At 52.1% G+C, this 13,373-nt stretch overlaps 2 protein-coding genes and 1 non-coding gene across 3 annotated transcripts in view; all 3 read right to left on the reverse strand.

Moving 5' to 3' along the window:
• Positions 1 to 219: 219 nt before the first annotated feature.
• On the reverse strand, positions 220 to 8,431 carry Nop53 (NOP53 ribosome biogenesis factor). The gene is made up of 13 exons (XM_028779513.1): positions 8,159 to 8,431; positions 7,602 to 7,666; positions 5,247 to 5,355; positions 4,595 to 4,794; positions 4,158 to 4,228; positions 2,505 to 2,600; positions 2,077 to 2,181; positions 1,785 to 1,985; positions 1,446 to 1,621; positions 1,270 to 1,336; positions 701 to 777; positions 554 to 610; positions 220 to 274 (listed from the first exon to the last, which is right to left on the reverse strand). The coding sequence occupies exons 1-13, from the start codon at positions 8,380 to 8,382 to the stop codon at positions 268 to 270; spliced, it is 1,455 nt and encodes a 484-aa protein (XP_028635346.1). The 5' UTR covers positions 8,383 to 8,431; the 3' UTR covers positions 220 to 267.
• Positions 1,121 to 1,229, reverse strand: LOC114631259. The gene has a single exon (XR_003712932.1). It is a non-coding gene; the product is annotated as a small nucleolar RNA SNORD23 (small nucleolar RNA).
• Positions 8,432 to 11,470: 3,039 nt separating the features above from the next.
• Positions 11,471 to 13,373, reverse strand: part of Ehd2 (EH domain containing 2) — a 19,261-nt gene continuing 17,358 nt past the window's right edge. Inside the window, exon 6 of the mRNA XM_028779548.1 lies at positions 11,471 to 13,273. Coding sequence (XP_028635381.1) covers positions 12,722 to 13,273 — 552 coding nt within the window. The 3' untranslated portion in view covers positions 11,471 to 12,721. The remainder of the gene's footprint in view (positions 13,274 to 13,373) is intronic.

The following is a 13,373-nucleotide window of genomic DNA, read 5'->3' on the forward strand; positions in this document are numbered from 1 at the left end:
GTAGAGCCCTGCCTAGAATCCCCCAGTGAGGGGCTGGGGGCGTGGCTCAGTGGTAGAGTGTTTGTAGAGCTGTGGTCTGCACATATTCAGCACTGAAGACAGGCTTGGTGGAAAGGAGCTGTGCTATCTAAGCCCTGGGCAGCAGAGGAGGGACAGAAATGGGGTGAGTAGACTTTAGGAGAGAGGACACTGCTTGTAAGAAAATAACAAGACCCCAGGGTTGGTCACAGTACTTTATTGATGGGCAGGGCTCCGACATCTGCACAGCTACAACCTGAGGACAGAGGGCAGAGCTGAGGTGAATGAGTGGAGGGGTGCACCCCACAGCCTTTCTCAGTTAATGCTCCTTCTGAGTTGAGACTTTCAGTTCCCTTAGGCACCCTCTTCACCCCTACTCTAGATTCCTGGGTCCCACTTGTTGACTGGTCATGGGGTTTGGGAAGGGCCTGACACTGGCAGCTTTCAAAAGGGAAGAAGGTTACGCTACCAGTGGGAAAAGTAGACCATGGCTCACAGAACGCCAGGCAGCCACATGCTGGTGGGCCTCACTTACTGAATCTCACGGAAGGCCCGTTTCTCCACCAGCTTCACTTTGTATTTGCGCTTGAACCTGGAGAAAGGGAAATGTGGTGAGCGTCTCTCATCGTGGGGGTGGAGGGGGGAGTATGGAAGTGTCTCAACCCCTCCCATCAGATCTTACTTGGCTCGTTCCCGGGGCTCAATCATATTTCTCTTCTGGAAGCTCTTGAACCTGTCTCGGAGAATGTTACCTTCCGGCTGTGGGACAGAGGGATGGAGAGATTTTAGCAGGATCCTAGATAGCACTGGGGTTCAGACAGAGCTCAGCATATTCCTAAAGCCTCTAGAGTACCCCAAGTACACCCTGCTGAGCTCCAGGGGACTCTATACTGTACTCAAGTCAAGTGTGCTATCCTGGCGAGGCTCAGAGGACAGAGGCTACAGCTGCAAAAAGTGGGAACCCCAAAGCCAGGCTAGGCCCCAGATGTGCACAGCTTGGAGACTTACTAGGGACTGACACAAGATAGGCTGTGACAAAAGGCCTTCTGAGGGTCAGAGGCTTACACCAGCACCTGCCCTCCCCACCTCACCCCTGACCCTGTGCCCTCAGTCCCCAGGCAATGGCCCACCTGGCCCAGCCCAGGGCAGCCATAGTGTCGCCCATAGCCCCAGTGGGCACGGGGAGCAAGGATGGTTATCATCACTGGGCACAGGGTCTTAACAGCACCCCACTACCCTCATGGCAAGTACCTTCAGTGTCCTGAGTGAGCCAGACAGCTCAGAGCTGAGCTGCACATCAATGTCAGGGGCCTGGTACCTGCAGAACAGAGGGTTAAGGACACTCGGATTTGGCTCTGACAGAGCCAAGAAGAGAACAAGGTACAGCCCGCAGACCTCCATTTCCTGGAGCCCTAGCTGTGCCTCACTTGAGCCGTCCCAGCCTTCGGGGCTTGTCAGCCTCAACCAGTCGCCGTATGCGCCGCTGCTCCCTCCGGCGTGCCAGTTCTGCCAACCTCCGGGCCACCTGGGCCTTGATCCCACGGAGCCTGAAGAGTTCTTGGTGCTGAAGCCGGGCTGCCCTCAGTGCAGCCTGCTGCAGCCTCTGTGGACAGAGTAAGAGCTCAGCCTAGGGCCACTCTGCCCAGGGCCTTCCTCACCCAGGGCCCCACAAAACCACGACCTCTCCTTTGATGCCGCCGGGATCAGGTCACTCAACAGCTGTTTGCCTTGTTACCACCTCTGTCCCAGGGCCCTGTTTGGCTCACCAGTTTGCGAGCAGCCTTCTCCCGCCGCCGCTGCTGCTCTGTCTTCTTCTCCATCCTCTTCTCAGGACCAGCACCACTGGTGGGTGAGGTTTCGGTGGCCCCATCATCAGCCTCTGGCTGCCCAGCACAGCCCAGCTCATCCTCACCCTCACCGTCAGACTCCTCCAGCAGGCCCTCACACATCTCCCGGAACACGGTCTCCTAGAGAGCAGGGTGGTCAGCGGGTGTGTGTGTGTGTGTGTGGGGGGGGGGGAGGTGTTATAGGCGGTGACAAGCAGTGGATAGGGCTCACCTGGGTGGCGGCTTGCTCTGAGGTGGGCAGGGCCAGCTGTCGCTCCAGCTTTTCTGCCTCTTTCTCGCGCTGCAGCTCCACCTCATGGGCCTCTCGAAGCAGGGCCTGGGCAGAGGTGAGAGTTCAGGGTGAAACTAGGATGCCCTTCTGATTCTACCCCATGCCCAAGTCTTAGCATTGGTCCAGGTCATGGCTCCACCTTCTACAAACTCTACAAAAAGTGGAGAGACAGCTGAGCTAGTCTCAGCCCCACACCATGCTGGGTTCTGATTAGATGGTCTGGTCCCTGAGCAGACAAATTCCAGGGAAGGAAGCAGGTGGGGCCCGAGGTAAGGGAAGAAGGGACGACCAGGGAGGGCAAGTGGGAACGAGGACTCCAGACAGGGAAACCTGCACCGGGTTAGGCCCGGAACCCACTGCACACCAACCTGGTGGTCTTCAAAGGTTGGGTTGTAGGAGGCTCCCGCAGGAATAACCTCCACTGCAGGCAGCTGGGAAGGCTTGATGTGAAGGCGTGGTGGCCGCTGGAGGAAGACAAGAGCAGGTGGGCAGGATGAACTCCATGTCGTGAACCATCAGTGTACCCCTAAAATGCATACACTGAAGCCCCAATACCAGGGTGAGATTGTTGAAAGGTGGAACCTGACAAGGTAGGACTCAGAGAACTTCACCCTACACCCTTTTCTGCGCTCAGCCTTCCATCAAGGGGGGCACTGATAGCAGGCCCTTCCCCCATGGAACAAAGGTCCCTTGTTACCTGCCCATCAGCCTGTTTCACAGTTTTATTGTGGAGATATAAATGACCAGGAACCAAACACTGGAGCTCTCCCATCTGGGGTGCAAGGACTCAGGGCTCATGAGCCAGGATGGAGGCTACAGAATAGCCAGACACCTATAGGACCTCACACCCTGCACAGGGGACACCCGTCCTTGCAGTGAACAATCTCTCCACAGGAAAAGCTTTGCAGGTCTCTCCTACAACAGGCCACAACTCCTGAGGGAAATGGGGCAACATTTGCTTTTTGCTTTTTCTTTTTTTCAGTTTTTGTTTTTTCAAAAGAGGGTTTCTCTGTGTAGCCCTGGCTGTCCTGGAGCTCACTCTGTTCTCCTGAGTGCTGGGATTAAAGGAGGTACACTACTGATCAGCTTGCGGGGGGAGAGGGAGAGGGAAGGGAACAACATTTGCAAACACATGACATGCTGGGTCTAGATGGTCTATATGCCCTGGCACACTGCTACATCGGCTGTGCTATAGACCTTCCGCTGTCACAGCAAAGTATGAGTGACAATTCCAATGCCTACGTGGTCTAAAAGTTCCCAGAGGACACGAGGAACAGATCTTCACATCAGAGACCTCAGGTGACCAGAGTGCCCTCTAGGCCAAGCTCTTGCCCACCCATCTAGTCTTGTTCCTGGTACAGGCCCTACAGTAAGTGGTTCCCTGGTAGTCCAAACTTCCCCAACCTGGTCCCTTGAGTTCCGGGACTACTGTCTTAGGACTCTGCTCCCCATACATGCATGCTGACTCAGGACCCACTGCATACCCTCAGCTGCATGGGTCTCTGGCCCTGCTCTGCCTCAAAGCTTCTGTGCCTGAAGCCCCTCTGCCTATGGCTGGTTTGCTCCTCCAGGTCTCTAGCCCCAGGGGCTTTTCTCCAGTGTTGGCTTCTGGCCTCCCAGAAGCCTGTCTCCTAACCTTTCATTTCCTGGAGACACACAACACACGGATGTGAAGGCCAAGGTTTTTCCAGCCCCACATGGAGAACACATCACACCCAAAGTGCTAGGGTTCCATACCACCTGGTCCCCAGCAGCAAGCATTCAGAGGTCCAGATGACAGCGACAAACCAACCTCCAACCCAGCAGTGGGCACTGGGCTGTTTTCAGACATTTCTTCTTTAACCCACTGCTCCCCAGCTGTCCTATGCAGGCTGTCAACCCACACTCTACAGTTTGAGGAAGGAACTGAGGCACTGAGGTGAGGTCACCGTCCCAAGATGGTCATCACGGGAGCTAGGACAGGGACACAAGCCACTAGGATGTCAGGCGCGGGGCCCCACTGCATGCCGATGTAAACATACCCTCACACCTTTCTTCTTGGTCTGCTCCAGAAAGAATGTATCCTGACCAATCAAAGGCTTGTCCAGAGGGTCTGCAGGAAGAGGAGAGCAACTGCAGTGAGCTTTCTAGCAGAGAAGGGGGGTTGCGCCCCAGGGACCCTACCAGTCCCTCCACACTGCTAAAAATGACACTAAAATCCAGGCAAAGGAAAAAGATGCTCAAACCCCCAGGGCCTCAAACCACAGCTAGACAGGACTTCAGAAGAGGAAGGAGACTGAAGACTGAGGGCAGAGCCCCACAAGGAGGAAAGGATGGCACTGAAGACCTCAGACTCCCCACTGGAAGTCTGTCAACATCTGCAGAACATGCCCTTGGGTGTCACATTCTTGGACAGCATACAATAGGGACAACCACCCACACTAGCCATGCTCATTTACAAGAGAGTGGAATCACTCACTGTTTGGGTTCCAGAGGTCATAGAAGGGCCGCTCAATGATGTCCTGGAGCCCAGGTTTGGCCTTTGGTGCAGGAGGGCTAAGAAGCCGGGCCTGTGCCTTGCGCACATCCCTGGGCAGCTCACCCTGCTTTGCCAGTTTCTCCCATAGCTCCTCCTTTCGCCTGAGCTTCTTGGCATTGGGGATCTGGTGTGCGAGGATGCTGGGTACGGGAAGAGTGACAACTGGTAAGGCAACAGTTGAGCACAGTAAGCCCCTTCCATCTGGGCTGTTCTCACTGCTCAGCAGCCTTTCTCCTGCCTACCTCAGCATGGCCTTCTTGTCAACTGGCCCAGCACAGAACGTCATACTTACTACTGCACTTAGATCTGAGCATTCAGAACACCAGACCTCCCCCAAGACTCCACCTCAGGGCAGCGGGGCCTACTAGTCTGTCTTCTTCTAGGGCTGACGCTAAACCTATCTCACCTGTGTCCAGCACCTTCTCTACCCCACAGCCCCTATTTGGTTCAGGTTACCCTGCTGCCTTAACACCAGGGCTAAATCCTCTAAGCCATTCTCCAGAGACCCAGCTCTACTCTAGTCTGCTCTCCCACCTGCCTCCACCACTCCACCTCCCCATGGTCTGCAGGGGCCGGGACTGGAAGGACTCACTCTTTGGGAGCAGGGATCTTAGAATGATTCTCAAGGGCAAGGTCAACCCGTAGGGGTTTCTGAAGACGCTGTGACTTCTTCTGGACCCAGGTCCTCTTCTTGCTTGGATCTGCAGCAGGGAAAGAGACTTTACTTTAGGCCTCCTTCCCTCCCTTCAGAAACCAATCCCCAACTTCAGGGGATGGCCTTCAACCTAGGTTATGCATTCAGCCTAAGGTTCCCAGACTGCTCTTGTTCACTTACTAGGGAAGATCCCATAAGAAGAACCGAGAGCCTCAGATCTGACCCACCACGGCCTAGGCCAGCAAAAGGCAGTACTTGTGATGGGGATTACCCATAGATCTATCTGGAAGGACTCAAAGACACAGCAGGTAAAGGACCTCAGAACTAACAGGGAAGAGGGCAGGCATCCAGGGGCACTGACATGCAAGCTGTAGCCATCTCTTAGCACTCTGCTTTCTACTTTCTAAAGCCCACCAGGAGAACATCAGATACTGCAGAACACAGGAGGAAGGCCGAGCACAGTGGTACACACCTGTAACACTGAAGCTCTGGAGACTGAGGCAGGAGGATTGAGTCTTTGGCCAGCCTGCGCTCAACAGAGAGAACCTAACTCCAAAGGGTGTGGGGGTACCTGGGGAACACACACGAACACACACACACACACACACACACACACACACACACACACGGACCTGGGTTCCACCCAGCACTCCAAATAAGAGCAGGAACAACAAGCCATGAAAAACTGAATGCTGAACTGCAAGACGGTGCAGTGGCCAGGCTCTAGCTACCAAGCCTGGCAACCTGAGGTCAATCCCAGGAACATGCGGGAAGAACTGACTCCTACGTGTTGCCCTCTGACCACACACGTGCCAGGGTACAACCTAGATGGTGCAGGGGCACACGAACACAACTAAAAATGAATGTAAAAACAAAAAGGGAATGCCAACTTCCTTTATGGATAAAACTCTGCAGCTTGGACTGTTGGCTCCTACCTGTAACCTAAGCATGTGGGAGGCTGAGGCAGGAGGATGTGAGTTCCAGGCCAGCCTGGGCCACGCAGCGACCTTTCAGGTAGCCTAGGTATAGAAGAGACTTTGTCTCAAGACAAAAACAAAACGTGAAATTACTAAGTTAAACAAAGATAAGTATAACTCAGAATGATAAACGTCATGTTTGCCCTTGCACATAGACCCTAGATTTAAAACTACACGCACTGGCCCAAGTAGGGCGGATGGAACCCATTACTTTATATGTTAATGTAAAAATTACTTTAAAGAAAGAAAAAGTCTGCCTGCCGGGCAGTGGTGGCGCACGCCTTTGATCCCAGCACTTGGGAGGCAGAGGCAGGCGGATTTCTGAGTTCGAGGCCAGCCTGGTCTACAGAGTGAGTTCCAAGACAGCCAGGACTACACAGAGAAACCCTGTCTCGAAAAAACAAAAAACAACAACAACAAAAACAAAAAAACAAAAACAAAAAACAAAAAAGAAAAGAAAGAAAGAAAGAAAAAGTCCCTGTGCCCCCATGCACCTTCCCCGGGCTCTCCCGACCTTGTCAAGAAGGTCACATTTTCACTAATAAGACCCCTTCACTCATGCCATGCACACTAAGTGCCTGGCTATCAGCGAAGCTGCCAGCTTGCTCTGCAAAGCCACTGGCTGGCTGGCTGGCTGTGTCTGGACCAGGCACAGGCTTGTTTTCAGTACCTACCAAACCAGGCTGCCCATTTTGAGTGTTTTCCTGCCACGCTGGCGAAAGCCCTATTATTCATCAAAGCAATCCCTAACTTGCCCCTGCCTTCAAGTCACAGCAGGTCCAAACCCAAGTTCTGGCAGAGTAAAGCCATCTTGCCAAGACATGTTTCCTTCCTACTGGTTAAAACAGATCCTCTTGTTCTGTCTGTTTTGAGACAAGGTCTCACTGGGTAGCCCTGGCTGTCCTGGCGCTCACTATGTAGACCAGGCTGGTCTCGAACTCAGATAAAGTTATGGGTCATCATACTTGCTATCATGCTCTTTTGGGAGGGGGGAAAAATCAATAAAACCAAACAAAAATGAATGGGTCGCCTTTCTTAACAATCCCAAGCTTGCTCCCCATCCAGTGAAAGTAATCCTTTATACTAAAGACCGCCCCTTCTAGCCTCCTGCGGTAGAGCTCACCTTTATTTCCAGCACTCAGGAGGCAGAGGCAAGCAGATCTAAGTTTGAGGCCAATATGGTATAAATGGTAAGACTCTTTCCAAACTAAGGAGGGGGGGTGGTCTTGCTTTAAATTACGTCATTAGTGCAAATCTCCCGGGAAGCCAGACTCAGAGAACCACCAGCACACAACTTCACAGAAGCACTTCTCACCTTTTCTCTTGAATCCAGTGTCCACGAAGAAGAGCTTTTCGTTTGGGGCCTCTGCCAACAAGCCACTGAAGGACAAAAATACAGACTATTTGCCAAAGTAATGCTGGAAAGATAACAGGCCTTCCTAAATGGGGTTTAATTTTTTGGACCCATCCCGACTCCCTCTCAAACCACGGGGTCCTTCTTAGGTTACATCTGGGGCTTTCCCACAGGATTTAAAATGTATCACGATGGGGTGCGCATACTTTATTCTCTTTCACTTGAAATTCAAACTTTGTGGCAAAAGGCTTTAAGCACTCAGGCGGCAGAGGAAACTGAGTTCTGAGCCAGCCTCGTCTACATACCGAGTGCCAGGCCGTCCAGAGCTACCTAGTTAGGCTCTGTTTCAAATTAAAAAAAAAAACTAGAAGAAAATTTAAACTTTGTTGGAATTTCTGCATACTTATTTGTTAAAGACGGAGCGAATATGTCTTCCACACCGAGCCGGAATTCCCGGTTTGTCTTGCACCGGGCCGCAGACAGCCAGACCAAGCCACCGGAAGTCCCGCCCCACCTACCCGGTCGTGCGCTCTTGTAGCCGTACGTCTTCCAGGAACTGGTCTACCTCTATCCCCAGCGGCTCCTCAGCGAGCCTCCTCCAGCCGCGCTTCTTGTTTCTGGGACCCCGCCTCCGCCGCCTCTGAGCGGGATCCACTGAGGTGGGTCGCAGCCCCAGGAAGCCAGAGTCCGCCCGGCTTTTCGAGCCGCTCTTCTCACCGCCCCTGTTACTACCCGCAGCCATCTTCTTAAAGGAAGAGCTTAGTGGCTCAGACTCCGATATCCGGTTTGGAACGTGCGCCACTCAAGTGACGTGTCTATGACGCACTTCCTGTTTGCGAGCATCTTGGTAAAGTGTAGTTTTACATAGTTTTACATCTTGGTAAAGGATAAATCATCCCTTTCAGTCTTTTTTCTTATGTTTTTTGCTTGTTTGTTTGTTTGTTTTTTGTTTTCAAGACGGGGTTTCTCTGTATAGCCCTGGCTGTCCTTTGACTCACTCTATAGACCAGGGTGGCTTCGAACTCAGCGATCTGCTTGCCTCTGCTTTCGGAGTGCTCCTATGTTTGCAACTTGGACCTGCAATTTCAGATTGGTAGGGCGTAGGATATGTGGATTCTTGGTTCTCACTCTGAGTAATGTACCTTACCTGCTACCATGAAATTTTACTCAAACAATTTTTTTTTTAATTACACAACAATTTCATTCGTGCCTTGCCATTTTCGCTTCTCATTGCTTTCTACTGAACCACCCTTCTTCCCCCAGAATGCCTTTCTCCTTTATGTGTTTGTAGTTGTTTTGTGAAGCACTGGATTTATTAGGATCGTTGTACCAGCATGAGATGAGTGAAGAGTTAGTTACTAGATCAGAGGCAACTGACCGGTGCCTGTGCCATTGAAGGACACCCCTCCTTCCCAAATAGTAATTGCCATGAGGTGGATCCAGTCAATTTTTCTTTAACTCTTTTATTAAAGAAGATGCTGGGCATGGGGCTGCTAAGATGCTTCAATAGGTAAAGGCTTTTGCTGCCAAGCTTCAAATTAATCCCCAAAACCCATATGATGGAAGGGGCCAACATCTGCAAGCAGTTTGTTCTCAACCTTCACAGGGTATGCTGTGGCATATGTGCTTACACACAGTTATGAAATATAATGTGGCAATATAATGGGTATTTTTGGAAGGCTTGAGAAGTTACACCATAAATCAGATCTAGTGTTTATTGGGGGAGGTAGTATTGGACTTGGGGAAGGGACAGAGGCAGACAGATGGGGAGCAGAGCCAAGGGGGCAGAGAAGGAGAGAGAAGGAACGCTGGCAGTGGAGAATAGAAAGCTAGGGTGGCAGGTGTGTCCTTCTATCTACTGCAAACACCTGGTGCATCTGGCTGCCGTAGATCACGATGTAAGCACCTCTGGGTGCCTGAGCGTAGGCCAGTGGAATTGCCTGTATACCACACACTCATACTAAAAGAAAAAAAAAAATTAGCTGGGTAGTGCTGTTCACGACTAACCCTACCTACCTACTCAAGAGGCACCGAGGCAGTAGGATGGCAAGTTCATGGGCCACCCTGGACAGCAGAATGAGTTCAGGGTAGGGGGACGGTCTCAAAATGAAAAACAAGGGTTGGGAAATGGCTCAATGGGTAAGAGGGCTTTCTGGGCAAACAATAAGGACCTGAATTTGAGTCCTCAAAACTTAACAAAAGTCCAGGCGGTCGTGGTGCACGCCTTTAATCCCAGCACTTGGGAGGCAGAGGCAGGTGGAAATCTGAGTTCGAGGCCAGCCTGGTCTACAGAGTGAGTTCCAGGACAGCCAGAACTACACAGAGAAACCCTGTCTCGAAAAACCAGAAAAAAAAAAAAACTTAACAAAAAAGGCTAAGTACTTGGCCTGGAGAGATTATTCAGCTGTTAAAAGCACTGGCTGCTCTTTCAGAGGACCCGGCTTCAATCCCCTAGGACCCACACAGTGGCTCACAGCTGTAACTTCAACTTCTTGGGATCCACAGACCTATGCATGCATGCACTCAAACACACACATAAAGGAAAATAAAGAGTAAACTTTTTTTAAAGTTCCAAACCTAGAATATTGGAAACTGAAGAACTTTAGGTAGGTCTAAACAGGACACACAGAACGTGACATTCAACCAAAATTAGATTCATACATTATTCAAAGGCTCAGGAGGAAGACTCAGAATCGTTGCTTTTGGGCAAAGTACTATGCAATGACTTAGTTTTCTTGGCTGTAAAACAGGAATAATAATGCTGTTTCTCTGAAAATAAACATTTAATACACATAAAGCACTTAGGGCGGTGCCTAGCATCTGAGTGCACACCAACTAACACTGCCTCCACACCCATCCCCATCTCCAGGCCCCTGGAAAGTGGTAGTTATCCAAAGAGCTCTACAAAGGGTTTTGTCTTTATTCTTGTTTTCCGGTCATGCTAAGAGTGAAAAGCTGAGCCCCGTGTAAGCAGGGAAAGTACTGAGCTTACGGCCCTAGCCACACCGCACATTTAGTGTATTTTTCGAGACAGGGTTTCTCTGTGTGGCCCCGGCTGTCCTGGAACTCGCTCTGTAGACCAGACTGCCCTCCGACTCATAGATCTACCACCTCCTCTGTCTACCGAGTGCTGGGATTAAAGGCGTGCGCAATCACTGCGCCCCCCAACCCCCACCCCAGGCTCAGATTGGCCTGCTGCGGCATGCTGGAATTAAAATGGACCTCTGTTCCGGACTCTTAAAGAAAAAAATAAGGCAAAGGGAGGGAACAGGTCTCGCTAGGGTCACACAGCCGAAATCAGCTCATCCTTGGGCAGGGTATTGAGGTGATGACCTGGCCTGAGTTACTGACTGCCTTCCCACCAGAGGGCGCTCAGGGCTGCGGAACAGGGCGTACATGGACGGGAAGCTCTTCAGTTCAGCAAGTCTCGGGCGCACCGGGTGTGGGCCGGGTCAGTGTCCTGTGCACTCCTACAATAATCCCTCCTCCCCCAGGACCCGGTGGTCTCGGGCTACAGGATCTACTCTGGTGCATTCGATTCGTGTGCTTTGGAGACTAAGGGCAAACTGTACACAGACTGGCACTGGCCCTCGTCCACGCCCAGGACTGGGTTCCCAGGCCCTGCGGCGGAAGGCGGGAGGGAGGGGTGTCCCAAGGGTGGGGAGGGCCCTGAGTAACTTTTCTTCGGAAAATATGCAGCACTGGCCCCCAGCCCGAGACTGAGTCAGCGCAGAGTTGAGTCACAAGCTGCACCGCCCCTGTGAGCCAGAATGGTCCCCCAGGCACCTCTTCCTTAGGGGTCCCCGCCCCAAGATAGCCTGACACCGACACAAACAGCAGCTTTGGCTTTATTGGCCCTGTAGGGGACACTCTTGGGTTTTCAGCCCTTTCTAGCTGTCCTCACCCCCCACCCCCCCCCCATCTTTTTTGTTTCCCACCAGGGTCATGTACTAAGGTGGTGAAGACAAAGTGTGTGGGGCCCCTGTAGAGAGGAGGAAAGGCTATAGCACCGAAAATTCCTAATCCTCCAGGATATCCATGAAAACCTGGGCTTTGGAAAAGCATCCCCTATTCCCACCCTGTGGTTTCTGTCTTTGATAGGGACTCTACTTAAATATGACCTGAAGGTGGGCAGAAGGGCCAGATACTTTGGTTCCCAATCCCACACGTGTGCTGGGGAGACTCTGGGCTCCGGGGGATGGAAGCCATACTCGAAGGAGCCAGGAAGTTGCGGTTTTTCTATCTGCTGCATAATCTTTGTGAAGTGGATGTGGTCAGAATTTAGGATTTGTGGGTAGGAAAGTGAAAGAGAGGTCCATGTGAGGAACAAGGAAGCCAGGTGTCCGCTCTGAACCCCCAATGAGTCTAACACCTGAGACATACAGAGTCTTAGCGTGGCTGAGTAACAGTAGCTGCTTACCTATAAAAAGGGGTCTTGCTGGTATCAGTGTTTGTGTGACTATGTAGATATGTCACACTCCTGAGAGTCGGTTCCACCAGGGCCCAGCATACAGTAAGTGCTCAATAAATATCTGGATGGGCCTGTGGACGTAGCTCAGTTGATAGAGTACTTGCCTTACATGCAGGAGGCCCTGGGTTCATATCCCAGGACTGCATAAACCAGACATGGTGGTTCATGCCTGAAACTCCAGCACTCAGGAAGTAGAGCCAGGAAAATGAAGAGTTCAAGGTCATCCTCAACTACATAAGAAGGCCAATGGTAGCCTAGGTTATGTGAGACGCTTTCAAAAAATAAAAGAAAAAACGATCTTTATATGAATGATGGATGGATGTCTGTGTGTGTTTCTGTGAGAAGCCCCTGTGTATGTGAAGGTGTGTGAAGGACGGACAGAGGTTTGTCACTCCCCCCCTCCGGCCCCCAATCCTCTATAAGTCCTTTGACTGAATGTCTGGTGTGGGAGAGAAGCTTCCTCCACCCCCTCGAGTCCTTATAGCCAGGCAGGGTGAGCAGGCAGGGTGAGTGGGCCAGAGCAGGGATCTGCGTGGAGCTGGGGAGCCGACTGGAGCTGGGGAGCCACAGCAGGGCAAAGTGGGAGGGTGAGCCGGCAGTTGCTGCTGTCTCACTCAGCAGAGCCTTTTTGTCGTCGCTTAGAAGGCGGCACCAGGCGGCGGGGTAGGTTGGTGGGTAGCCCATGGCCTTCAAGCTTAGCCTCAATGAGGTGGCTGGCCAGGGCGAACTCCTCATCATCCAGCATGCCGTCTCGGTCGACATCACTCAGCTTCCAGATTCGCCCCAGCACGGAGTTGGGTAGCTTGGTGCCCACCATCCAGGTTTTGGCCTTAGAGCCACTCAGCTTGCCATCAGCAGGCGCTAAGTTGTAGAAGATTTCATCGTATTTGGACTTGTCCTTGGTCACCACCCATTCAGCATCATCTTCTGAGCCCTCCTCGCCATCCTCTATGGCTTCGTCAGGGCCCCGCTCCACGAAGGGGCCCATGCGGGTGCCCTCAAATGCACCACCCTGCACTCCAGCCTCGACACTCTCCAGCTCCTCTTGCCGAAGCAGCGGCATAAGCTTGGCAATGTCATGGGTCAGCATCTCGTCCAGTGCCTCCAGCAGCTTCGGCTTTAGCGAGTGGAACTTGGTGAAGTCATGTGCCATCAGCAGCTCCTGGTGGGAAAAATGGAAAAGCTCACAGAACAGGGGCACGATCACAAGGCCATGCCCTCAGCTCCTCACTGGGGGATTCTAGGCCATGCCCTCAGCTCCT

The sequence above is a fragment of the Grammomys surdaster genome, unplaced genomic scaffold, assembly GCF_004785775.1.
Source record: "Grammomys surdaster isolate TR1022 unplaced genomic scaffold, NIH_TR_1.0 354, whole genome shotgun sequence".
Taxonomy (NCBI): Eukaryota; Metazoa; Chordata; class Mammalia; order Rodentia; family Muridae; genus Grammomys; species Grammomys surdaster.

What these genes read in the sequence shown, in the direction of transcription:
- Nop53 (XM_028779513.1), bottom strand. Translation starts at nt 8,382, where the DNA reads ATGGCTGCGGGTAGTAACAGGGGCGGTGAGAAGAGCGGCTCGAAAAGC. An exon ending in TGACCTCTGGAACCCAAACA is followed by an intron (nt 4,229 to 4,594) that starts GTGAGTGATTCC and finishes CTCTTCCTGCAG; the next exon opens with ACCCTCTGGACAAGCCTTTG. An exon ending in CCAAGAAGAAAGGTGTGAGG is followed by an intron (nt 2,601 to 4,157) that starts GTATGTTTACAT and finishes GTCTTCCTCCAG; the next exon opens with CGGCCACCACGCCTTCACAT.